The 27,580-nt window shown below is 37.2% G+C and overlaps 1 protein-coding gene and 2 long non-coding RNA genes across 9 annotated transcripts; 1 reads left to right on the plus strand and 2 right to left on the minus strand.

Moving 5' to 3' along the window:
- On the plus strand, positions 1-27,033 carry LOC136260450 (tyrosine-protein kinase Mer-like). Of its 5 annotated transcripts, none has more exons than XM_066054174.1 (14): positions 1-139; positions 3,484-3,582; positions 4,016-4,431; positions 12,287-12,314; positions 12,823-13,253; positions 13,770-13,896; positions 14,011-14,105; positions 15,779-15,886; positions 16,584-16,679; positions 22,856-23,070; positions 23,163-23,272; positions 23,330-23,489; positions 26,431-26,567; positions 26,714-27,033. In XM_066054174.1, exons 2-14 carry the CDS (start codon positions 3,494-3,496, stop codon positions 26,859-26,861), a joined length of 2,160 nt encoding a protein of 719 aa, XP_065910246.1. In that variant the 5' UTR covers positions 1-139; positions 3,484-3,493; the 3' UTR covers positions 26,862-27,033. The 5 variants fall into 5 exon arrangements, with proteins under 5 accessions (XP_065910246.1, XP_065910247.1, XP_065910249.1 ...); XM_066054175.1 differs by having other exon boundaries at positions 15,809-15,886; XM_066054177.1 differs by lacking the exon at positions 13,770-13,896 and having other exon boundaries at positions 12,823-13,272.
- Positions 7,045-7,804, minus strand: LOC136260453 (uncharacterized). Its single transcript, XR_010703550.1, has 2 exons — positions 7,301-7,804; positions 7,045-7,241 (listed from the first exon to the last, which is right to left on the minus strand). It is a non-coding gene; the product is annotated as an uncharacterized lncRNA (long non-coding RNA).
- LOC136260451 (uncharacterized) lies at positions 7,811-9,867 on the minus strand. Of its 3 annotated transcripts, XR_010703549.1 has the most exons (7): positions 9,100-9,867; positions 8,865-9,045; positions 8,654-8,816; positions 8,401-8,527; positions 8,083-8,350; positions 7,994-8,022; positions 7,823-7,943 (listed from the first exon to the last, which is right to left on the minus strand). It is a non-coding gene; the product is annotated as an uncharacterized lncRNA (long non-coding RNA). The 3 variants fall into 3 exon arrangements; XR_010703548.1 differs by having other exon boundaries at positions 7,811-7,903; positions 8,083-8,527; XR_010703547.1 differs by having other exon boundaries at positions 8,083-8,527.
- Positions 27,034-27,580: the final 547 nt, after the last annotated feature.

The following is a 27,580-nucleotide window of genomic DNA, read 5'->3' on the forward strand; positions in this document are numbered from 1 at the left end:
GTTTATTTGCCGCCCCCACACAAACCGTCTGGCACGCGAGACTAGTCCTTAGTGTGACGAGGCCTTTGAACTGTGAGAAATCGAATGACTGGGAAGCTACCAAATAACATAGTACAACATTGGACTCAAGTGCTGCTGGGTGAGTGCAAGTACAGAGCGTTATTTTTGTATCCCCTGAATACCACCTCAGCTCCGCTGAAGGGACTGCGGAAACTGACCCTTCAGCAATAGCTAGATGGTCTTGTTTAGCTTTGAATGATGCGGATGAGGAACGTCTAGTTACGTCTTATCTTGTTAAGACGATATACAGCATAAGTACAGGGGTCTAGACTCAGGTGTATCCGGCATGGCACAGCATGGTGGAGCTCTTACACTATTAAAACATGAATGCAATACAAAATAATAATAGCACGCAGAAAAGTCCAGTTTATATAGATCCTAACTCTAGAATTAAAACCCTGTATGAGCAGGGGACAGCGAGGGGGACAGCAATATGAGCAGTTTGCTCAATCTTAATTATAGTCTTCATCACTTATAATTGACAAGCATTAGCCACTTGGGCAATTGTGTCTGGCCTAAACAACGAATCTCGAGATCAACGTTAAGCTAGAAAGCTGAAGGTGATGTTGTAAACAGCTGTATCGATCTTCCAACTTCTAGCGGTCAAAAGATGTTGCTGGGTATTGGTCAGTGGGGATAGCTAGCTGTTATTTAAATGTATACGGCTTCTTACCAATTCCAGTTGGTGTATATATAGTTGAGAGGTAGTTATGTTGACATGCTGGTTCCCCTAAAGTTGTGTTCTTTTTTGTTTGTTCGTTTTTATCTGCTTAGGGCACATTGTAGACTACTTGCATAGTAGCTATAACTAACCTGCTAACTATATTTCTCAGTGACAGGTATCATAAAGCTATAGCTGGACTGTTTGTTGGCTAAGTATAAAAGTGACTGACTGGTATACATACGTATAAATAAGTCTTAATTTTACAGACTTGATTTGGCACAAAAAGTAACGGTAATGGTACAGGATTAAACTTTTTAGTGTCTACATTATTAGTATGCTGTGTGTTGCTATTATAATTGTGTCACCTCATTAATGATTATATAGCACAATGGGTAGCTTTTCCTGTGATCTGTTTTAATCATGTCTAGTTCCAGTGTACTGCGTTGAATAGTAAATAATAACATCAGCACATGTGAAAACTTGAATTGATTTTAGACCGTATATGTAGCGAATGTCCTATAGATTTGATAACCAGCAAGAAATAGGTTGTTTAGCTTAGTGAACTGCACTGTATTTTGTATATTACATGAGAACACACTGACCATTGACTCTATGACAAAGCAACTACCAGTGAATATGGTCCATTGTGCATTCTTGGTGATTAGCACAAGGCCACAAATATACAGAGGTGTGCTTAGTGTATACCATATATAGTGGTCATTGTATGGCTGCTGTCCTGCCCTAGTAGACTGACTTGCACAACAAACAGATCATGTGTAGATGTTGTGACACTATATATTTTTGTGTCTTAATTTCACTATGGTAATGAGAAATTTTAAATGATTACAGTAGGGATTAAATGTGTGCTGTAATGTGGCTGCAGGTGTCCTAATTTTCCTGGTACTTGTTTGCATCACCTTTTTGTAAGATCATTCATTAATGAATCATTCATTATTGTGATTAATAGTATAGTGGCGTAGCCCCCAAATTAGCAAAACTTTTCATATAAATAGTACTCCTCATGACCTGTATTTTTTTTAATATAGTGCCATCGCAGATTTGACCTTTATGGCCATTTTTGCACAGAAATTTGATCATTTCTCTCTTTAACTCCCTGAAGCATTAACTAACTTGTTAAAACCAAAGTAAACTTGAAGATCTTTGAAAGAATCAACTTGATTTGAAGTTAGTGTAGGTAATTCCATTTCTTAAGCTATGACCACTTTTATTTGAGTTTACCTGCATGTCCTTGGGGTGTAAATTACCCGTGGGGAGGTAAATTATCTCGAAATTCATGAATAATATAAAAGATTGTAACTTTGGAATAAAATCACCTATTACCTTCAAATCAAGTTGCTTCTTTCAACAAGACCCTTACTTTGGTTCTATGTTTTAGCAAGTTAATTATGCCTTAGGGAGATAAAGACAAATATGACCATAATGGTTACCAAAGTTCAAATCTGCAATGACACTATAGATATCTAAAAATGCATGTCACCAGGAGTACCATTAATGTGGAAATTTCATGGTTTTACTGTGAGAACAACAAACATGTTAGACTGTGAATTGTGTGACTAATGCACCTATCAATGTATTGCCCCACCACCCCCCCCCCCCCCCCCCCTCGGGCGTAAGTGGGGCTTTACAGGGGGAATTGACACCAAACCGCTACCCCACTATATGGGGCATTTGACGATCGTTCAGTAAGCACCCAAATATTTTTTGTTGTAACTTCCTTCGCTATGTCAAATCCCGAGTAAATCCCGCGTTGCAACTGGAGCCAATGGTGGGGATTTGATACGATAGGTTTGCCCTACTATGGGGCATTTGACATTCGGCTGTGTCAAATCCCCACTATAGCCCCATATATGCCCGAGGGGGGGGTAGTGGGGCAGTACATTGATAGGTGCATAATATGTGCCCCAATGGCAAGTGAACTGTATGACCAGTACACTTTGGTGTGAGCTCTGTTCTGTCTGATATACACTGTAACCAACCTGCTAGCCAACATTAAGAATTCATATTGAACCCTTGCCAACAGTTAATGTGCTTATGAATCAACATGTGTACATTAAAATACATAGGAAAGAAGAAGGAAAGTTAATCCCGTGGTGCTAAAATTCTGTCTTATGGTATACACCATAAGACTCAAGTGATCTCTTACTGTAAAGAGGCTTCATACCATTAGCCATTTCAATCAGTAGTCAGTAGAGAATACAAACTTATCTGAATTGTTTGCTTGAACATCATGGATATGTACTCCATTTGTGTTCAAGAACATGGCCTTCGTAACAGAAGTTGTTAAGGACAAAAAGAGGTCAGATAAATGCAAATAGACTATATATATTGACTAAGTAAGACAGCAACAAAAACATTGTGGACAGCCAAACAACTGCAAATTTTATATATATGTGTCTCAAAAGGCACAAAAATTGTAGCTTGCCAGCTGGCTTATTTTCATTGTGCAGAAAAGAAGCATGAAGTTCAATGAAATTTTTGTGGGTTTATTCTACATTACATAACAGCAGGAGATCATTATCACCAATAGTGCTTATGAACGTCTTCTGATAGCAGGCAGAAAAACAAGTGATCTTACAAAAATACTATTACGATAATCCTCAAACCTGTTTGTTGACAAAAATTACGATTTTCAAATTTTTTTCATAGTGGTAAAACAATTTTTAAAATATATTATACAGTAGTTGCAGGGATATTCAGTAAACCAGTTAACCATGCAGTCTCTATTTTTTTTATTAAAGGATACTGATAATGAAGTTTATGATTCACCTTAAGTGGCTAATAGTGGCTACTCTGGAGTTAAACGTTCTACTGGTCTCCCATACTGGCAGAGCTGATGGGTGAGTTCTTGTCCTCTCCCATTTATGGGTGAGAAATGAGCTTGACTTCTCCTTTTTATGGGTGAGAAATGAGCATTTTATTTGTGCATGTATTTGGCTCTGGAACATGCATGTTGTACATAGAGACTGACCCAACTTGCAATTACAATATTTAACTTTAGATGATGGTATTTAATTCACAAGCCTATAGCTAGAGAGATTTCTTATTCTATGTTTTATGGTACAGAAATAAATTGGATAATCTGAACTCTAACCCTATCTTTAACTGTGTTAATTCAAGTCTTGTGATGGTATGTTTTTAAAGCAAGCTAGGATTAACCCACCCTTAAAAAATCTAATAATGTGTAAATTTTTCCATAGTGGTATTTGAATTTATTCATGCAAGTGAATGAGATATTGGTAATTGAAAAGTGATATTATTATTCATTTGTAGGGGACTGGAAAGTTCATTGATAGATTGTTCAGTATATTCGGATCAACCACTCTTTACATATTCTAATGAAACAATCCAGAATGATGCTATTAAATTACTGGAATCTCTCAGCAACATTACCAATGGGAAATACTGTATAGTAATGCTAAACAGATTTCTGTGTAATATTATATTTCCACCTTTCCAACAATCAAGTACTGTCACTCAGACACTTTGTACTGACAGTTGTGAGAATTATGTTAGTAATGGAATATGTGCAAGGCATGTGAAAGCTATGATAGAAAGGTTAAGGACAATGTCCATGAATGAAACTGCCTTGGGTCTACAAAATTGCACTTCACCATTGCTGGAGCCTAACAATGGTACATTGTCAGAGCCTAACAATGGTACATCGTCAAATTGTACCACTTTGCCAGGTAAGTGTGTCTCATAATGACATGCCCTCATGTAGTGTACAAATCATACAGTACAGCATAGTACTTCATAGTAGAAGATTTGCACTTTCCCCATAAACCATCACTCCTAACAAGCCTCACCTTCCTTCATTGCTAAAAACATTCAGAGCAACCCAAAAAACTTCTATATAAAAGTTATTCTTGAATTTTCTATGTACTGACTAACTGACCGATACCTTCAGCCAAGCATGACTTGACTATGGCAATCACTACAGGTTGATTTATCATAAAGCTCCAAACTTTTGGGGTTGAAATTATTTGTGATTTTCATGATTCCCATGATTTTTTGTTTCATGAAAATAATTATACACAGTTCATTACACTACATGATTACATCACATAATTCCCGTTACATATTATGTGAATGTAAAGGCACCAAGCTAGAGCCAAAACGAATGTGAATTTGTACAAGTTCTTCAAGCATACACCTATGCATTGAGAGTCAGTGCAGGGGTAGTAAACATGCGTGCAAGTTGTAATTGCAACTGCTCGCACTTACCCCTTCCTATTTAGGCTTCAAATTATGCTTTATAATTTTCTTCATTATGTTCTGAATTTAGCATGCTTTATTATCCCAAAATGCACTTACTATTATTCTATAACCTTTATATTTTTATTGAACTTTAGTAACTATCATACAGTACAGTAGTACTGTAGAGTAGGGACCACAAAGGTTTGGGCGTGGCACATGAAAAAACATCACCCATAAACTAGCCTTACTTTTCCCTGATGATGATGAGGCAGTATTGGTTAGGCAAAACTAAGCCCAAACAAGCCTTCAGATCAACCTGAAATACTTTCAACAAGTTGCTATGGAATTTATTTATTTAACAAAAATTATTAAATGGAATTTTCTAGTGACTGACTGACTCAGTAACTGATTGACTGATGCCTTCAGACAAGTGTAATTCGATGACTACAGGCTGTTTTTTCACTACTCAATTTCGCTTGTGCCTTTGGCATACTGCAGTATGTACAATGCATTTTTTATGGACTTACCAGTGTCCTCCTTTGTGTCCCACTCATCTTTGTTGACAACAAAGGTGTCAATTTGGCGGTAGAATGTGATGGCTTCCCTTCGTAATTGAAATTGTCCGTATTTTTCATAGTAGCTACTTTGATTGCAGAGGTGCTTTTCAAACAGTTCTTGATTCGTATTGCTGTGTAATGGGTTGAACATAGCTGACAATGAAGCATAATGGATACTTCACTTTTCAGACGATATGTGATATGTGTGGGTTCACCAGTCATAATATATTTATTTTACAAAAAAAGTTAACAAACAAGTACACACAAAAAATTGGAATTTTCAGCTAGAGTAGAGACTATAGCACATCGATAAAAAGTACTGAAACAAGCTGAGTAGTACATGATATTAAATCACAGTAAAACAATAAGAAGTGTTATATATATATCCCTTCTGTGCCTACTCTAGTTGAAAATTCCAATATTTTATGTGTACTTGTAATGTTCGGCAAAATTTTGAAGCAGTGATAATCCTGTTTTTAATTATCTGGAAGGTTAATTTTTAGTTGGAATTTTTTTAGAGAAAGTGACTGCTCTATTAAAATATATTGATCTCAACTTACGTGCATAAAATTTATAATTATGTCAACTGTACTTTAAAATTGTTTCAAATGCTGCATGGCATAGTTTTCAATTCTTTATTGCATCATTGATGCAGTGTTGGGCAAGTTACTTTGTAAAAGTAACTAGTTACATATCAAGACTCACGGTAGTGAGTCGCGCGGCCAAGAAACTACAAAGCGCACGCCCAATTAAAAGACACGCGGCCACTACTGTGAGTTATTTACGTGTAGGGCCGGTTTCGCAATATTAGTCCTAAATTATGCAACATCTCTCAATAGATTTGTATTGCGTTACGTGATAAAAAATCTTTAGGAGTCGTTATAGTTTTCTTGCGACCTCGCTAAAATAAAAAAGTAACTATCGCAAAATAAAAAATAGGCGTATTTCACTTTATTTCTCTACCTTATGTTACAACTACTGTCACGTTATACCAGTCAACATAGTCGTGTTTGTATAGTCCATCTAGCACTGACATTATCCAATCCTGGTTTGCCTATACGCGTATTTTCTTCAATCAATCTCTAATCCCTACAATAACTTTTAAAGACACGACGTGGACACAAACTCTAATGCCTGATAAACAAGTTGTGACAGCGTGCTGAACCGTAAGTTCCCTAGGGATGGCGTTTTAAGCAGAAATCTTTTAAATTCCATTTAGTACCACACCCCATGCGAGCGTTTATAAATCGCCAGTTGTCTTATGGTTTGAAGAACAAAATCACTAGCGAAGGTGCTTTAAGCATACTCTTCAATTCTCTATTTACATGTAATTTTTAATAGATTAACCACAAAGGCCGGTAAGGTGAATACAAAAGGTAACAAGCCTTTAGGGGTTACCACCTCTATGTAGTATGTACCATGTAGCTTGTGTTGTGGCTTTCATTAAGTATTATGCACACACAAATGGTGCAACAAAATTTTGTAATGGATTGCTCGAATGTGGTTGGTGGTGTTGTGGCTCGAATGTGGTTCGTGGTTTGCCAGTGACCATGTATGAGTTGGGGTTGGTCCACACAACTTACACAATATTCAAATTTCATGATGGCCATGATAATTTCTTGCCATATGGTAAACATACAACAATGTGTAACAACGTTAATTAACATCACATCAAGACTTGACTAAAAATAGTTCCAACAATAGTGATGATTTCTTGTATGTCAGCATGACGATACTGAGACCTGTAAAAGAATAAGCAGGCACTGAAGTTAACCTTAAATTAAACACTCATGCAACTGACCTGGAACATCGGTCGCAACACCAAAAACACTTGTTTCGATATCTGATGACACAATCTAGCAGGCACTGAATTAAAAGAGAATGTACAAAAAATCAATATGCCGGGCTGTGTCAATAATAGCATGGATAATCAAAATGAACAAAAATTATATCCCAGGCTAAGTGAATGAATAACATAACTGTTGGGTAAGCATGTTAAACCAGAACATTAGGACATTAGTCAAACCAGAACATTAGGACATTAGTCAAACAAAAGTACGCTATCACAACTTGGTCATAATACAATGTTTGTACCACTGGACTTCACACTGGTTGCCCAAAAATTGTGCCATTCTGGGACAACAGCATAATATTATGAAACAAATAGTTACTACAACACAGAAGGCTTACTGTTGCACTGTCTACACTGATATACCATAATTTAAAAACATAACAGGTGGGCATTAAATACAATACACTTAATATCTGGGTACTAGGAAAAAATCACTAACATCACAACATGTAAACTGACCTGAAAATTAACACCCTTGATGCCACTACAGTCTACACTGGATACTTGTTCGAACCCATCAACACTATGCCTGATACATCTGAGTAGATTGACCTGCAAATTCACATCACTAGTGTACAGTGATAATTGATAACTGCAAAAACAACAATTGCAATAATACAATTCTTCTGCACGTCAACTGACCTGAAATTCATGACACTCAATACCGAGACCTGTAAAAGAATAAGCAGGCACTGAAGTCAACCTTAAATTAAACACACATGCAAACTGACCTGGAACATCGGTCGCAACACCAAAAACATCTGTTTCGATATCTGACAAAACAATCCAGCAGGCACTGAATTAAAAAGAGAATGTGCAAAAAATCAATATGCCGGGCTGTACCAATAAAGGATGAATAATCAAAATGAACTAAAAATATATATCCCATATGCAGGTTAAGTGAGTAACATAACTGTTGGGTAAGCATGTAAACCAGAACATTTGGTCATTAGTCAAACAAAAGTACGCTATCACAAACTGGTCACTGATAATTGATAACTACAAAAAGAACAATTGCAATAATACAATTCCTCTGAATGTCAACTGACCTGAAATTCATGACACTTGTATCTTTGTTCCTGCATGGTCTCATCTTTGTTCCTGCATGGTCTCAACTTACATATGTACCATGATCACATTCAACTGCTAGTGGATAAACCAGTATGACCAGATGGCCTGCAAAAACCAACAAGCAGGTGTTAAATACAATACACATACCTAAAGCCTGGAATATGAAAAATATTATATAAGCATTATTCCACACTGATATAGTAATAGATTATAGGATGTTGTGGAACTTGCCTAAACGTGTAAACTTGAACATGAGGACAACCGCATAATCTGGACACTTGGAATTGTCCAATACCTGATGAACTGCAAGTAGGTACTAATGACATTCACTTCAACATTTTATCCCAGCTGGGTGAATCTCTTGTAACTGAGTAAAAAGGTGTTTATTTTCCACCTGCAACCAAAGTTCTACATTTCTGTGGTTGGGTGTACATAAACTGACTTGGAAAATCAGTATGCCATAGGGGTATGGAAATGGTTCCTTTCCTTCTGTTGTGACATTACTTACAGCTGACTGGTAAATGATCATCGATGTCCCCATGGACCCCAACAATGAGTATACCAACAACTTCACAAGTTGGAATGAATTTCCTTTCAACATCTGGTGGACAGGTCCAAAAACCCTATCGCACAAACACGGTGAATCAGTGTGTGGCGATGTGACACGTTGCACAAACTTGACTCCTCGTTTCGTTAGCATTCAAGACCGGCATATATCATAGAGTCCCTCAGTATTCTTGACTCTTACTTTTTCAAGCGTTGCTCAAGCGATGTAGTTTCTCACGAGGGGCTCGAGTTTCTCAGTAAAGTCGAGCCGATTAAAGTACGCCTCACCATCCAGTTACATTCTTAAACCATTCAATTTAAAACCACGTATCATGAGTGTCCGCTTAAGGTAATTAGGGACTTTCCATGAGATTTCCCCTAAATAGATCACGTGTTAGTTGTCAATCTGGTGGATTCTGGTGGTATACATGGTTCAACAATGCGGTAAGTGTAGTATAAGCTGTCAATGAATAATTGTTTGTACACTACTAAACTAAGTTATTTTTGTGTGATAAGCATGCTTGAGGAAGGGTCTGGGGGACGAGACTAATGTTTTGACAGCAGTTGATGGACAGCAGTTGATGATGGCCAGGCAAAGAACTGCGAGAAGAACTACTATGATAGTATGATAGTAGGGAAAAATTCCCACCCCTATAGCTCTGCCTAGGGGCATTAACTAGCATTATCTACAGCTACTGTATTATGTTGCTGTCTACAGCTACTGTATTATGTTGCTGATATGTACATTCAGGCCAAGAATAAAGGTGAAAGTGGTAGTAAGGCTCAATCCTATTATTCTGCTGAACAGGCAAGGGAGTCTGGGACTCTGGGGACATGTTCCCTCAGGAAAGTATAAGTACTACAACTTTTTTGTTTTAATTGCTTCATCAAGTATAAAAATTTCAGTCAAAAGGTGATGATTGAGCTCTGGTCTTATGCACTGGTTGGAGTGGTTGTATCGATACTGCACTGTGACATCCTTGAGGGGTTAGTGCTGGCATTGTCCATGGCAATACTATTCCATCTCCCCGAGTCTTGATGATTGAGTCCTTCATTCCTTTCTCTGCTGCTCCAATCCTGAAGTTGTGACCACAGTCAAAAGGTGACGATCGAGGCTCTGGTCTTGCATCTATACTGTACTGCAACACCCTTGAGGGGTTAGTACCGGCATTGTCCATCGCAATACTGTTCCATCTCCCATATACAAGTTTTGATGGTTGAGTCCTCTATTCCTTTCTTTGCTGCTCTAACCCTGAAGTTGCGACCAAAATATTAAAAAATGGTTAAATGATTATGATGATAACAATTACAAATGTATTTATAGCTGTGTAGCAACTGTGAACTAATTAGGCACTTGCAAGTTTAATTAGGTGTCTGAAGCATTTAACATGCACAGATATGAGATATATTCATCACGTGCAGGCAGTAAAGATAAATTTACTCTAATAGAACAGTCATACTACACCGTAAATTCATACTTCCGAATTTACGGTGTTATGAAACAATCATTATTATGTATGGATTTTACTGACTCTCCAAGATAATATTCTGCATTAATGTTAATTGCTCATTTCCAAAAAAATTACCTTTTAAACCAAATATAGAGTCTATCACTGACAAAAATGAGTGATATCCACCCCAAAAACACCTTCGCTGTAAAAAAGGCGCGCCCAAGAAACTACAAGTACCTGGAACCCAATGTAAAAAACAAAAAGAAAAATCAGCTTAGCTGAAGTGAAAAGTAACTGGTAACTTAAAGAGCTGATATCTGAAGCGGCCAAGAATACAATTACTAAAGTTTAATCCATGCAAGAACACCTTGGCTATAAAACAGGTGTATACATGAAAGTAACTGGCAACTGAAATGGCTGATATCTGAAGCGGCCAAGAATGAATGGTCATATACAACTAATTCAAAAATTTAACACTGAACCTTTATAATTCAGCTGTGTTCTATATTCACTCTTGCTGCATCGTAAAGTAATTTCTTTTAACTCTAATTGGCTGGTAATTTGGCCGCCTTTTTTAATAGTCAGTATAATAGAGCAAAAAAAGGCGGCCAAATTACCAGCCAATTAGAGTTAAAAGAAATTACTTTACGATGCAGCAAGAGTGAATATAGAACACAGCTGAATTATAAAGGTTCAGTGTTAAATTTTTGAATTAGTTGTATATGACCATTCATTCTTGGCCGCTTCAGATATCAGCCATTTCAGTTGCCAGTTACTTTCATGTATACACCTGTTTTATAGCCAAGGTGTTCTTGCATGGATTAAACTTTAGTAATTGTATTCTTGGCCGCTTCAGATATCAGCTCTTTAAGTTACCAGTTACTTTTCACTTCAGCTAAGCTGATTTTTCTTTTTGTTTTTTACATTGGGTTCCAGGTACTTGTAGTTTCTTGGGCGCGCCTTTTTTACAGCGAAGGTGTTTTTGGGGTGGTTACATATTACTTGCAACTGAACTATTTAGTTACAGTTACATATTACCCATAAAACAAAGTAACTATAATAATATTACATATTATATTACTTTGTGTCCACAGTCTTAAATTGTCACGTGTGAAACTACCACTTTATCACCTGACATGATTGCGTTGTTGGACAATGTGCAAATCTTGGTTATAAGTAAGAAGCTGGTGAATAAGCTTCATTCAGTAGGCTTCGTTACTTCGTTTTGGCTAGGCGTTACTCAGAGGTTAACTAACGAGATTAGTAACTTCGTTACTTGTAGTAATAATATTATGTAATATTAGACTCGTTACAGTAACTATATTACTTAGATAATGTGTTACATTTGTAAGTAAAGTAAATCGAGTTATATTACCCATTTTCTAGCGTATTTCGTTATATTACTTAGTTACCACAAAAGTAATAATATTACGTAACGCGTTACTTATGTAACGCGTTACTCCGAACACTGTGCATCATTATAGTAAATTGTTTGCCTGACTCCTATTCCTGTTTACAAATGCTACAATCAAATATGATGATTACCCAGCAATTGTTGCTATGTAACTATATATACTGTTGCTGTGCAATGGGGGTGCCTATCGCTATGGTAACACTAGTTGTCAAGGTGGACATGTGCTTCTAGTAGCATGATATTTTAGGAAATAGAATTTGGAAATCAAGGAGCATCCACCTTTTCAAACATACTCTCTGCAACAACTTTCAACATTCTGTAGGACCAGGTGTCCTACAGACCTTCTAATAATAATAAAAAAAATGTCGCTACAATTTACTTGCAGCATTTCAAAATGCCATTGAGATTATTATAACACGTTCACATGTTGTAGTGCTTATTTTTATTTTATAGTTCTCCATAACAGTTTGGATTTTGTCCAGTAAGTTACATATTGTTTTCTTGTAATCTTTTTTTACCTGCATAAATGTTGTATGGCTTATTTTGAAATTATAGTATGTGCCTTTGTAGAAAGAATTAATAGTTAGCAGGTTTTTTAAATCACAAGCTGTAGTTACAGTGGAACCTCTCTTAACAAACTCCACAAATTAAGGACACAATAGAAAATAAACCTCCATAATAAGGACAAAGCTTTTGGTCCCAACTTACAGATCTGAATAACCTCTGAAAGGGGAAAACCTCTGTCCAAAAATTCTGGGTCTCAAAATATCTGTAATAGAGAGATTCTACTGTATGTGTTGTACAAGGAAGATCAGTCTGTTTTAGCAATTAAAAGGTAGCTCTGGGCAACTGTAAATGTATTGTGCACAAGTTACAATAACAATAAGGGCATGTCACATAGTAAAGTTGTCATGGTAAGAAATCATAAGACATTAATTTTGTTATTCCCAATGTGTTGCAGTTATAGTTGGTGTGTACATTCCATATAGGTGTAACCCATTACCAGATCAATTAGATGATGCAATTGAAGGAAGATCTTGTCAAGGATTACTGATATATGATGCATACACAATTGATATTTCCAGTAGACCTGATGTGATTGAAATTACCAATGAGTTTCGTATTGCCCTTAAAAACATTAGTGGTGATGATATATGTTCCATCTTTCTCACTTATATTGTATGTTCACTTTTATACCATCCTTGTAGTAATGACACTTTCAAACTGCTTCCTATTTGCATGAGCAGTTGTCATACTGTTAAAGATGTGATTGCCGAATGCATTAACGTTGTTCTGTCAATTGGATTACATGCCAGCATACGTTTTAACTGTGAAGAACCATCTTCTTATATTCCAGGAGTAGAACTTCCTAGAAGGCTATTTGATGAGGACAACTGTTTACTATTTTCAAATGCAGTTGGTAAGTCCAAATGCAGTTGGTAAGTAATTGAAATACCATATAACAGGAAAGTTTGGTGGGAGGACAGTTTGGCTAGTGAGTAGTATTTCGCTATACTAAAATCCATCAATACAAATCTGTATTAACTGCTAATAAATCTGCCAAACTTTTTCTCGCCAAAATCCTGTTGTGGTGAATTCACCAAAGTTTCCTCCTGCCAAAATTTCCTGCTATCTATTTGCGTATTTGCAAAATCAACATGAAAACATGCTTTTTTAAAAATCATTTGCAGTGAACACTTGTTCATTGAGCTTCCACATGATCAGTGCAACGTACTCAGAACCCCTAGCTGGGATACTACTTGGGACCTAACTTAACAACTGAATCCAATCTGTTAACAGTATATAACTGTCCAATTAGGTCATCCACTTTAGGACTAATATATGTGTTTTTATTAGTTCACTAATGTGAATCAGTATGTGATTGTATGTATGGAGTGACACATTATGTACATTTACACATTTTAATGCATTACAGGGTCTTCCCCTAATTCGCCTAGTAATAGTTTTCCTGTGGAAATAGTGGCTGTGGTTGTGCCTATTCTGGCCCTTGTTGGTATTGCTATTATTGTTGCATCAGTAGTGATTTGGAAGTATATGAGAAAGTAAGCTGATGATATTATAGTGTTTATTTGTATATAAAGTAGATAATAGCTTATTTGTAAATTACAAGATTTAGGTACAATTTGGTATTTATTTATTGTTATTCTATTTTATAGTAAAAGAATTGTTGTCAATGCTGGCCGTTTATCTTTGAATCCTCTTTATGGCATTTATTCAACTAGTAATAGTCAGTCTACCAGTCTCCTAACAGGTAACTTTGTTATACAGTAGAGAGTCAATTATCTGAACCCCTATTATCTGAACGTTTGATATCTGAACACCAAAGTGACTGCTCAATTAGAATCTTTGTCAATAAGTGTATGCTTTATTAGAGTAATTGAACAAAGCTCTGAATATAAATCAATGTATGTTTGATTTTACATACTATTCAATTATATGAACACCCCTCCCCCATGTTAGTCCAGATTATCGACTCTGTATATGTGACCAAATTTTACAAAACTGATCCAAATCGCACATCAGGCAAAATCAAATTAACACCTCCAGTGGATAGCTACACTATTGTACTAGTAGTTTTGACACTCAGTACCACTCAAACTGCTCGAGGCTGGTTTCAACAGACATCTTTTCTGGGTAGTGTGTAGAGCTCGAGTGGTGGTTTTAGGCCTTGTGAAGGACCTGGCTTGGCAAGAACCAGTGGTTTACTGGTGGACAGCCTGATAATATTGGCCAGACATTTTTCTGTGGATTTTGCTACATACCAGCCAGTAAGGAGCCAATACAGCCCTTTTATTCTCGTCTCTGGACTCCAATCGTGGTCTGCCTTCATTTTGAGGTCTAACCCTTGCCCACCCCGCCACCCCCACCCTCCACCCCTTTGTGAACACTCGTGATACTACTTCACTCATCCAACTGCTCAGATTTTCTATCTTATTTGGCGGGAAACTCTACAAGCAGCTACAAGTACTGTAAGTGGCCTGAAAGGTAATAGATTGATGCATCTTTTGTGTAAATTTCATACGCGTGCTTGCTATCCTTGGAGGGCTTGAATTCTTTAAAACCGTTTATCTCGAAACTTCTAATGTGCGATTTGGATCGTTTTTCCAAAATCCAGTCACATATACAACTTTTATGTATAGATGTATTCATTGCGCATACCCTATATAGCAAAAAATTAATGTCAAAAACTAAATTGCAATTAAAACACCCAGGGGCATAGTAGACTGGTGAGGCAGTTACCTCACCAAATATTGGTGACTGAACTGAGAATCATTCCTTTTAGAGCTTGCATTAACACAATTTATAGCAATTTATATATGGTATTCTGTGTACAATATTAACAGTTCATCCAGAGGCTGAGGTTTTCAGAAAATGATGAAAGTAAACAGCATGGTACAGTGAACAAAACATAATTGAAACAATGGATTCATGAATTTGCCATCATTACCTTGGCAGCCTGAAATTTCTGGAACCATACACCTAGCGCTACTGGGTCTTACAGCAAGAAGGCAGGCAGGCAGATGAAATGTAGGCGGATTTCAAAATTTTAAAATTCACTGTACATTGAAACAGTTGACTTTTCCCTACGTTTATCCAAGGTACAGCATCATTACAGCTGTACTAATTCATTCCAGGTGGGTTTTTTTTTCTAGAAAAATGTATTGCAAGGTTGTTTTTTAAAGTGTGAAAATTTATGAAGCCATATGATTTCTTACCAATCCCTACTTATTAAGTACTACTGTACTTTATTATATATAGTGTGTGTAGTATATGTATTTAGTGTGCAGTGCTTTGTGTGTGTGAAGAGTAAATATGGAGCTAAACTTGTATAAGGCAAGTACTATACAGTCTGTACATTAGTTAAAATGTAAATGCATAATATATAGTTTATATGATTTTACTGCAATGCTTTATATGGTATAGATACTGATGCTAAAAGAAATTTTGTTGTAGAAGTATCAGAGTGTGATGACATAAATCAGTTAATAATTCCGGAACAGGAAATAATAATAACTGCAGAACTTGGAGAAGGTACCATGCATGGATGTGTATTGATGATAAGAATAGATTGCACTCAGTAGAGCCATTTCTCTTGTTGACAGATAGTTTCACTGTGTCGATGTTATCATCTACCATACTATTAGCCTGTTTTTGAGTGGGAATTTTTAATAGCCTTCAAGGTTGAAGGTCTTGAGATGGCTCTTGAAGTTTGAAAATTTTCTTAGTAGAATGCATTGCCAAAATGAAGCGTAATAATGGTTGAGAAATGAGAAAGGGAGTTGGCTTGAATCAAATTCTTTTTTGATGAAAATTATAAGTGTGATTGCATCTTATAGGTTGTATGCATTACATTACTATAAATCTGAAATTTTTTGCAGATATAAATCAAAATTTTGCATTTTCTGTAAGTTGAACAAATTTAATTACAATAGCTTTATTTGTGATGATTAAAATTGCTGCCATTAAAAATTGGCACCAAACAAAAATTCACGAGGCTTATTTTCTCAAAGCATTTCAGTGAAAGGGTAACTTTTGTACAGATTCACAATAATATTTAAATCCAAATGCTTTCAAATAGTCAAAACCACTATCACATATCATAAAGTATTCTTCAAAACTATCTCATTCAATTCAAAAAGTATTACTAGTTTGATACAATCCTTATTCAATGTTAGATGATAAGTGTATCCATTTGATTTCAGTAGTTCAAGTTATTATTTTATTCCAGGTGAATTTGGTAGTGTGTTTAAAGGGGAGTGGCAATACACAAACAGTGCTGGAGTTAAAATTGCTGAAGAAGTTGCTGTGAAAACTCTTAAAGGAGGTTAGCTGTAGCTTCTACTACACATGTGTATACTGATTAGTATAAGAGTAAAATGTATTGTTTTGACAACACTAAATTGTGATGTGGAAATTTATAAAAACAGCATTCCACATACACTTGAAGGGTTGAGAAATTTTGATTTGTATGTAACTCACTTGAGTTTCAGCTACATGCATGTACAAAATTATTAGTTATAGGGTAATCCATGATTCTTGTTGTAATATACTCTGTAAATAAGGTGATACCAACGCGTACCCAGCCGATAACAACACAGTTCAATTAGATTGGAAGGATTAAAGACAACATGTACAATCACGTACAAATCATTAGTCACGGAAAAGTTCGAATCAAATCTAAATACGCATGCGTACAATTACAACATATTCTAATTAATGTTCAAGTTATGACATCTCCTCCCTCCTTAAGATGGAAGGTCATCTGGGGACCAACGATCTGGAGGATGTCGTACTCTTGTAGAGCGACGAAGTTCAACAGTGTTAGGAGCTTCAATAGTACTAGACTGATCCACCACTGGGGAACTTGCTTGGTCTCCAATTAACAGGAAATCATCAGAGTCGGAAATGTCATTGTTCGACAAGCGAATTTTGACATGGTCTACATGGCGACGCACAACTTTGTTGTTTTGTAACTGAACTAGGTATGACAAGGGACCACGACACTTCTCAATCACACCAGGTATCCAAACTGGAGTTCCACTAAAATTCTTAACATACACTGTATCACCAACATCAAACTCACGCAATCTACGTTTGCCATCATGATTAACCTTCTGCTTTTGCTGGTTAGCTTGAACTCTACTTGCTACAGTAGGCATTAGTAGATCTAGGTGTGATCTGAGTCTGCGTCCAAATAACATCTCTGCTGGGGATAACCCTGTAGTGGTCTGGGGGGTTATGCGGTACTTAAACAAGAATTGATTTAATCGAGTCTCCAGCGGACCATCTGATATTCGCTTGAGTCCATTCTTAAAAGTTTGCACAGATCTTTCGGCAAGGCCGTTTGAAGCTGGGTGGTATGGGGACGTGAGGATGTGTTCAATGCCATTCTGTTTAACAAATTCAGCAAATTCTGAGCTAGTGAAAACTGATCCATTATCAGACACTATCGTATGCGGAAGTCCATGGATAGTAAACAAACTCAACAATTTCTCAACAGTCACAGCTGTGGTGGCATTTGAAACAGGTATCACTTCCATCCACTTTGAGTGAGCGTCAATTATCACTAAGAACATTTTGTTCAAGAATGGTCCAGCATAGTCTATGTGAATACGAGACCACGGTCGCTCCGGCCATTGCCAGGGATGAAGTGGGGCCTTGGCAGGTGTTGACTGTACTACTTGACACTTCTCACAACAACTTACAGTATTCTCTAACTGAATGTTCAGGTTTGGCCACCACACATAACCTCTTGCCAATTGCTTCATCCTAGTGCTACCTGGATGGCCCTCGTGGAGAATCTTGAGAACAGTCTCTTGGGCTTGTGGGGGAACAATCACTCTGGATCCCCATAGCAGACAACCATCAAAATGGCTTAACTCATTTCTTCTTGTGTAATAGGGTCTCAATTCTTCCTCGACTTTGGTTTGTGGCCAACCATGTAACACAAAATGTAAAACTTTGGATAAAACTTGATCTTTTTCTGTCATAACTTTAATCTCTTTGGCGGTAACAGGTGACGATGACAACTGTTCAGTTAATAACAAAATGTCTCCTGGAATAGGAACAATCTTGGGGCAATCTGGTAATGGTAGCCTACTAAGTGCATCACAGTTACCTTGGTCTTTGCCTCGTCTGTATCTTAGTTCGTACTCATATGAGCTAAGTGTAAGGGCCCATCTCTGGATTCTCCCTGATGCCATAGGCGGTACAGCCTTGGTTTCACTAAACAGACGTCTCAGGGGCTGATGATCTGAAAATATAAGGAAATGGCGACCATACAAGTATTGGTGGAAACGTTTTACACCAAACACAATAGCTAACCCTTCCTTTTCAAGCTGAGAGTAGTTTTTCTCCGCAGCTGATAAAGATCTTGATGCAAACGCCACTGGTCTTTCACAGCCATCTTCTTGACATTGTGACAATACTGCACCGACACCATATGGTGAGGCATCGCATGCTAGAATCAACTGCTTGGCAGGGTCATAATGCACTAAGAGAGCTGATGACTGTAACAAGTTTTTGGCTCTCTCAAAAGCTGCTTGCTGAGCACCAGTCCAGTTCCACTTACGGCCTTTCTGTAACAGTTCATTTAATGGTGCCAACACTGATGACAGATCCGGAAGAAATTTCCGGTAATAGTTGATTAGTCCAAGAAAGGATTTCAACTTAGTGACATCAGTGGGGACAGGTGCCTCTTTCACTGCTTGTACCTTGGCCTGTGTGGGGTGAAGGCCTTGATCATCAATACGATGGCCCAAATATTCTACTGAAACTGACATGAATGAACATTTTGACATCTTCAAACGTAAACCTGCCTCATCCAGTTTCGTCAAAACTCTTTCTAGATTTTGTAAATGCTCTTCATCATTTCTTCCTGTGATCAGAATGTCGTCAAGATAAGCAACTACATTAGGAATACCTTGTAACAATGAATCGACAATTCTCTGAAAAATTGCTGGTGCTGTTGAAACACCAAAAGGTAAACGATTGTAAATGAACAGGCCACGATGTGTGTTAATAGTCGTAAGATGTTTGGAAGCTTCGTCAAGACAAACTTGCTGATATGCATGGGCAAGGTCAAGTTTACTGAACTTGGTTCCTCCTGCCAGTGAGGCGAACAACTCTTCTGCTTTTGGCAACGGGTACTTGTCTACTCTTGCTGCCTGGTTGACTGTCAGTTTATAGTCACCGCATATTCTGATGTTGCCGTCACTTTTGACAATGGGAACAATTGGTGCTGCCCATGAAGAAAATTGTACAGGAGTGATAACACCTTCAGTATGTAGCCGGTCAAGTTCAGTTTCAACTTTGGCTTTGAGTGTAAACGGTAAGGATCGAGGTTTGTAAAAATGTGGCTGAACATTAGAGTCTATAACAATACTAGCTTGGGTGCCCTTCAACTCACCCAGTTCATCACAGAAAACTGTTTGGTGGCGATTCAAAACTTCTTGCAGTGGGGTGGGCACGGACACAGCACATACCTGAGCCCAATTCAACTTTATGTGTTTCAGCCAATCTCTACCCATCAAATTGGGTCCAGTACCACTCACAACAATCACTGTTAAGTTAAATGACTGATTACCATATTGTACACTGACATTGATCTGCCCTAGGACTGTGAGCTTCTCTCCAGTGTAAGTATGTAACTGTAAATTGGAAACTTGCAATGGAGGCTGTTGTAAAAGAACCGTCTTGTAAGTCTGTTCACTAATCACTGAGATTGCTGCACCAGTGTCTAGCTCCATTCTCACTTGGCAACTGTTAATTGTTAAGTCGACAGTGATTGGTGGATGATTCTGGTTGTCAATGTGAAACAATGTGTAGGGTGTTTCTGCTGATTCTGTGACAGAAGGGCTGCTTTCAGCTTGTAGAGAATGTTGTGGTTTGGAGGTTTTGGAACTCTTGCTCTGAGGGTTAGTAGGTGTTGACTTTGAAGTCCTGCAAGCTTTCAGGATGTGGCCTTTCTTACCACACCCATGACAAGTACTGTCCTTGAAAGGGCAACTATTAGGGTTATGCTGGCCTTTACAGCGGTAGCAAGTCTTCTGAAATGTACCTTTTTGTACACTGTGCACAGGAAGCTGTCCTGTACCTGTTGCTGCTGCCAGGTCCTTTGTGTCCTTGTCTGCCATTTCTATAGCCTGTGCTATTTCGTAGGCCTTTTTGAAGGTTAGCTCAGGTTCTGACAACAGTCTTCGCTGAATTCGGGGGTCGTTCACACCACAAACTAGCCGATCACGAAGCATGTCTTCGAGGGTCGCGTCGTACCCACAGTGTTGAGCAATGTTTCAAAGTTCCGCTACAAACTTAGCGATGCCTTCTCCCTGCTGACGACATCGCGAATTGAACTTAAACCGTTGCACTATCATCGACGGTTTAGGACTGAAATATTTCGCCAAATGTTGGGTGATGTCCTCAAACTTACATTCTGCCGGTTTCTTTGGTGCCACAAGGTTGCGAATCACTTTGTAAGTCTGTTGTCCGCACGCACTCAAGAAAATTGCACAGCGTTTGTCGGCATCTTCCATGCCATTGGCTACGAAATACTGTTGAAGTCTCTCTTCGTAAGATTCCCAGTCTTCGTGTCGAGAATTAAACTCTTCCAACTTGCCATGTGCTGCCATCAGTAACGAAAATCGTCTTTATCCTCGTCGCCAATATGTAATATACTCAGTAAATAAGGTGATACCAACGCGTACCCAGCCGATAACAACACAGTTCAATTAGATTGGAAGGATTAAAGACAACATGTACAATCACGTACAAATCATTAGTCACGGAAAAGTTCAAATCAAATCTAAATACGCATGCGTACAATTACAACATATTCTAATTAATGTTCAAGTTATGACACTTGTAAGCCACACTCACACAGCTAACCGCTGGTTTCCTCACTGTTTTACTGTTTGAGATGAAGAGAGAGTGCATGATGGATTTGGCAAACCATAATCATCATGAGTGCTATCCCACTGCATGTGGACCTGTGATAGTGCTATGGTCTGTTAAAACATGGAGTCATAATCTAAGAGGTGGTCATTGATTAGGTCAGGGGCAGAGAACAGTACTCAAAAATGGAGGGTGTGGAGTGCGGGAGGGAGGGGAGGGGCAAGTCAGTGGGATGGCTGTAAGTTACAAAGTGTTTTAAAATCATAAACTGTACCTTTGTGTTTGAAGCACACTAGTATGCGAAGCGTGCCAATACTAGGGGGTCTGGGGGGGCATGCCCCCACAGGTAAATTTTGAGATTTGAATGCTTTGAGATTGTATCTGAGAGTATTTTCAGTGGTACATGTGTACTTAAATAGGATACTCCTATAATAATTATAACAATGACTATCATAAGATACTGTAGATACAGCAGTAAATTAATGAAGGCATTTCAGACAGACTCATGCTCTTGATTATGTACAGATGTAATGTGTTAATGGAGACAGATTGAATTAATTGCATAGCAGAACTAACTTAGATGATTCCACTGAATGTTCTATTATTAGAGTAGTTAAGTGACTGCTCTATTAGAGTATCTTGATCTCGTGCATTCCCAGCACTGATTCATGCAGTATTCCATTCTTGCATAACCTTTAGCACAAATTCTAGTAAGTCAAGTTGACTAATGACTACAACACTTGCTTTACTTTAGCAAACTGGGCATTGAAAAAGTGAGAGGGCACTTCTCCTTCACTTTCAAAAGTTGGGGGGCATCTCCGCTCCTGGGTTAGTAGTAACAGTATTGTTCAGCTGCCACCTTTTTGTTTTCACAGCTTTATAACCCTGACTTTTTCAAAGAGTGCACCCCTTTTCACAGTTCAGTTCACTATCATTACTGGCAATCATAGCAACCATTCTGCTTATCTTTCAGTGCTGTAAAGTATGTTCTGGCTATAGAAGCAAAAAAAATGGGACACTAAGGAGGACAAAGATAAGCGCATTGTACGGCCTGCAGTATACCAAAAGGTACTTACTTGTTAAACCAAAGCAACTTATAACTGTGAAAAATCAAGTCACCGTGTTAGTCATTATTGAAGTTGATGCCGCATCACTTTTTTTACACAACTCAGGCTCGCCCTGCTTTTAGCATCTGTCTAGTTATTGGGATATGCATCAGTCAGTTGGCTGGCTATAGTTAGTGTATCTGTCAGTCAGTCAGTCAGTCAGTCAGTCAGTCAGTCAGTCAGTCAGTCAGTCAGTCAGTCAGTCAGTCAGTCAGTCAGTCAGTTAGTACTAGAAGCTTTCATTAAAGCAAAATTAATAATTTGTAGAAGCCTATTAACAGTATTTCAGGTCGATATAAAGGCATTGATGGGCTTGATTACACTCAACCTTGGCAGTGTGCTATGAAGATATATAGTATCATCATTATCATTATCATTAACACTTTACAGTGACCAGCACTGAGTATAGGGCTGATATAGTGCAAGGGTGGTTTCGGGTATATAGGGCTGGTTTGTAAATGAAAGCTTTCATTATCTGGTACCACTGTACTGAAATTTCTTTTAGACTACACTTCAGCAAAAAGTTTGAAAACATTCCTTCATGAAAGTGCTATCATGAAGAATTTCAAACACCCAAATGTATTGAGTGTGTTTGGGGTGTGTCTGGAAACATCGGATGGAGTACCATTTATAGTCTTACCTTATATGCCTAATGGTGACCTCAGAAACTATTTGAAGAGTAGAAGAAGAGATGAATCAAATGTTGAGCAGTTTCCAATAGTAAGTTTTATGATATTTTTATCTATTGAAATGGTCATTACTTCATGTGTCCATAAGCAATACTCGCTATATATTTATTATATACTTTGCAGGATATAGGACAAAACAGATTAGTGGATATCTGCTATAAGATTGCTTGTGGTATGAGTTATCTAGCAAAGAAGAGAATTGTCCATCGAGACCTGGCTGCAAGAAACTGCATGTGAGTAACCTGAAATATTCATATAGTGGTGTATGTTTCATTTTAAAGTGTTCACAGGGTTGATAAATCTTTACAAATTAAAGTTGCCGATTTTGGATTGGCTAGGGATGTGTATATGTCAGAGTATTATCGTCACCAAAATGCTACAAAATTACCAGTGAAATGGATGGCTCCTGAGGCATTGAATGACAGGAAAAGTGATGAGAAGACTGATGTGGTAAATGAGAATCTCAGCCTGTTCATATCTACATATGTATAGCCTTTGATGTGCTTCCTGAGGCAGTATAGTGGTTTACTATCACTGTGAAGTTATAATGTTTCACATTGTATTACATAATCAGGCTTACAAAAACAGATCTTATTGGTGAAGAAACCAATTTGAATGAAGTGCTGATCAATTCAGACTTGGGTCCAAATATATTGCATAGTATTTAAATACAAATACAAATACTATAAATTTTCCAAATACGAATACAATTGACAATACTTTGGTCAGGACAGTATTTAAATGCCAATACAAATACTTTCCATAGTATTTAAATACAATTTAAATACTTAATTTCTCTAATTTAGTATCTACGCTGTACACATGCTAGTTGTGCTTACTAATTTTTGTTAACACTGGTACAGGTACATGCTAGCTCTACCATAACCTCTATGCATGTATGCATGTACAGGAGGTGTATGTATATTATAATGTCATTATTGATTGAATCTAATAAACATCAGCTCTTCAAATATTTTATCGGTTAGTCTACATCTCTCAGGTCTACATCTCTCAGATCGAAATATTTTCCCTACAATACTAAAGTCTTTCAACAGTCGACTTCAAAGAAAAGGTAACTGCTTATGAATCCAGTGAAATAGATCCTTGAAAGTAGTGTGGACCAAAGGTGTCGACAAGCTATGCATAGCTGATCTCACACTCTTTATGATCAAAGGTTCATTTGATTTTACCATCTTATTGTAGCACAAGTATTTGAAGTAATTGTAAGTATTTAATCCAACAACTGAATGTGTTACTGTATAATACTCTCAATAGCAGCTTGACATATTATATTGAAATACGTCAAGCGATTAGCCAATAGAATTAGTATTACACTTGTTTGTCAAGATCCCATGACAAAAATCTATAATACTAATTTGATTGGCTAAAATAGTGTGGTGTGTTTACATTAGAAGTAAATGTCCGATTTGACAACTATTGTTACCATAGTGATAGATGCCCCCAAGGTATGACACAATATAGTTGCTTAGCGACGGTTGCTAGGTAACCGTTGCTAAGGTAAAAGTCATTTTGAGACCATAGCAAAGGTTGCCAGGCAACGGTTGCTAAGTGTGATTGGTCTTTTGCAGTGGTTATTTTTTGAATTTCTGTTGCCTAGTAACAGTTGCTATGGTTGTCGGATTAATTTGCAATAGGACGGATGGCTGTGGTATTCGGGATTAATAGTTCTCGCACTGTAAACAGGAAGGAAATAGTGCTCGGCTTCGCCTCGCACTATTTTACTCCTTCCTGTTTACAATGTTCGCACTATTAATCCCGAATACCACAGCCATCCGTCCTATTACATATACAAATACATTAGGAAAGTATTTAAATACAAATACATCCAGTTCCCAAACTACAAATACAATTACTCAAAATTTGTGTTTAATTGTAATTAAATACAAATACTAATGTAATTGAACCCAAGTCTGCTGATCATATTATGGCATTTACTACCATATGTTGAAGGTCATGGTGTAGAGAAAAGCTTGAGCTCCATTATACAAAATAAACTTGCACCTTTTGTACAACATTAATCACAACGTTACTCTTTTTACAACTGATATGCAAACTACCTTAATTTAAAACAAAATAGAGGACAAGCATTTGTCTGTTTGTCCTATGTGTTGTCTTAGAGGTATAGGTGCTATTATGTTTAAACCAAAACGTCTTAACAACAAGTGTAGTAGCAAACTACACAGTAGGCCAGGTACCAAGAGTAACTCTTGGTACTAGGTACAGATAACCTCAGTGTAATATGTTTCCAGGTCTGTGAAAAAGGGGCACATATTATTAAAACTTGTGTGATTCATGTGGGGCTAATATCTGCTATGACCATGCAGTTTTTAGTCATTATTAGATATTTATAGTACAGTAGTTCCAAGAGTTAATAATATGGTGGGGTCCCTTATTATTAACACTTGGTAGTACTGCATGTTATAGGGATCATGAAGGTTTGCACTTTCTCCATCATGGACTTAACCTATTTTGTGTCCTATTTCTCCTTATTGACAGCTCAAGATGTCAATTCTCAGTGCGTATGATACCTTCCTTACATTTGTAATGGGAATCATCTGTACTTCTGTAGTGGCTGAATTGATTGCAGAAGTTCTTCTCATGCATACTGTTCTTTATTTGTAAATGTTGTGTAACAGGTTGAACATAGCTGAAAACAAAGCATAATGGTCACATCAATAGTTGATAGTTGAGTGAAACATTAAGTTTGGCATCATTCTTATTCTATTCTGTGAATGCTATCCCACTAGGGACCTGTGAGAAGGCTTAAAGCCTGTGAATACTCTTTCTTCTGATGCAGTATGCATGCATTCACCATTCATAATTATGTTACAAAAAGAAAACAAACACGTGCAAGGAAAAATTTGGAATTTAAGTTTGATTAGGGATCCCTACTTCAGCCAGGTATAGGGATTAAATGTCCATTAGTATGTCTTCAGGTATAGGCGACCTCTCTTGTTTCACTACTTCTTATTCTGTGATCCCTAAATTCTTACACTTGTATATAAGAAGGATAGAGTAGATGTACATGTACAACTACAGTATTGCCAGCCAAATAAAGCTAGAGACAATCTGTATCATTTTTGCATGCAGTAACTGTTGTGTATGCTTTTCTCATAAACTAAAAGCTGTAGATATGCTTGTAGTACATCTGTAGGTGGAAAATTAGTTATCCATGTTTGTTCCTTCAGAGGAAAAATATATGCCATAGCTCAAAAATAAGCAACATGACCTTTAGCTGATCACTACATATAATATGTTTGAGTATTTTCTTAACACTGTCACCCAGAGGTGTATAATCTATAATGTTTACTATACTATGCATCAGTATGGAGCACTAACTAATCAGCTCTTTACTGCATACATACTATAGTGGTCCTATGGAGTGACATGTTGGGAAGTGTTCAGTCTTGGACGTTCTCCATACCCTACTGTGGGCAATAATGAAATATTACAACACATTGAAGCTGGGAATAGACTGCAGATGCCTGCACTGTGTTCAGAAGAAATGTACGGTAATAGCGATGATTATATTGTATTGTGGTGGCTGCATTAATATAGCAATATTTATATACATCACTGTCAGTGATGTTGCATAGTTATACTGTTTGGATGTGTACATGCACATTAACATTTGTGTTTTTGTCATCATGCAGGTATTTATTGATGCTGAAGTGTTGGGACAAGGATGGTTACAGAAGAGTTTGTTTTGAAGACATTGTATTGGAATTGAAACAAATGATGGCTGTGCAAGCCACACAATATCAGCCATATGCAACTATAATAGAAAATTATGATACATGACGGATTTTGTGTGTGTGTGTGTGTGTGTGTGTGTGCCACCTCTGCATGATGACAGCATATCATATAATGGATTGTAGCTACACTGTATTTAACATAATTATAGTGTGGCCAACATGTAAGCTGCTGCATTATGTAAAGGCTATTTTTATCAAATATACCAATAACACAGAAATAGGACCTTAGTTACAAGAACATCCTCATGATTCGTATTATAGTATAGAAGATTTGTGAAATGTTTGCTTTTGGTGATAAAAGCATGGAACTTATTATAAGTTTTGGACTATAGAGAAATCTCAGATTTGACCTTGGGTGAACTTTGTGGCCATTTTTATTAGTCTTTATTTCTTTTAGCAATAATTCAAATTGTTAAAACTTGTTATAAAATAGAAGGTCTCTCATGCTAAGAAACAGTTTGAGTCAGTAGCATGTTTCATTGTAAAGATACAGCTGTTTTTATATCCATGAAATACTGTGAGTTCACCTGCCCATTGAAATACACTAAGAGGCTGCTTACACCATTCATCATTTTGTCATTAATTTTAAACATGATAGTCATACACTGCACCAAGAGTATTGACATTATTTGTTACCATAGAAACCTACAATCACAGTACTAAAGTTATGTTGTTGATTGATATTTATTTAGATCACCTGAAAGCATAGCTACTTGTGATACTTGGTGGAAACCTGTTATTAGTACTTAAGAAAATCACTATACA

The sequence above is a fragment of the Dysidea avara genome, chromosome 7 (assembly GCF_963678975.1).
Source record: "Dysidea avara chromosome 7, odDysAvar1.4, whole genome shotgun sequence".
Taxonomy (NCBI): Eukaryota; Metazoa; Porifera; class Demospongiae; order Dictyoceratida; family Dysideidae; genus Dysidea; species Dysidea avara.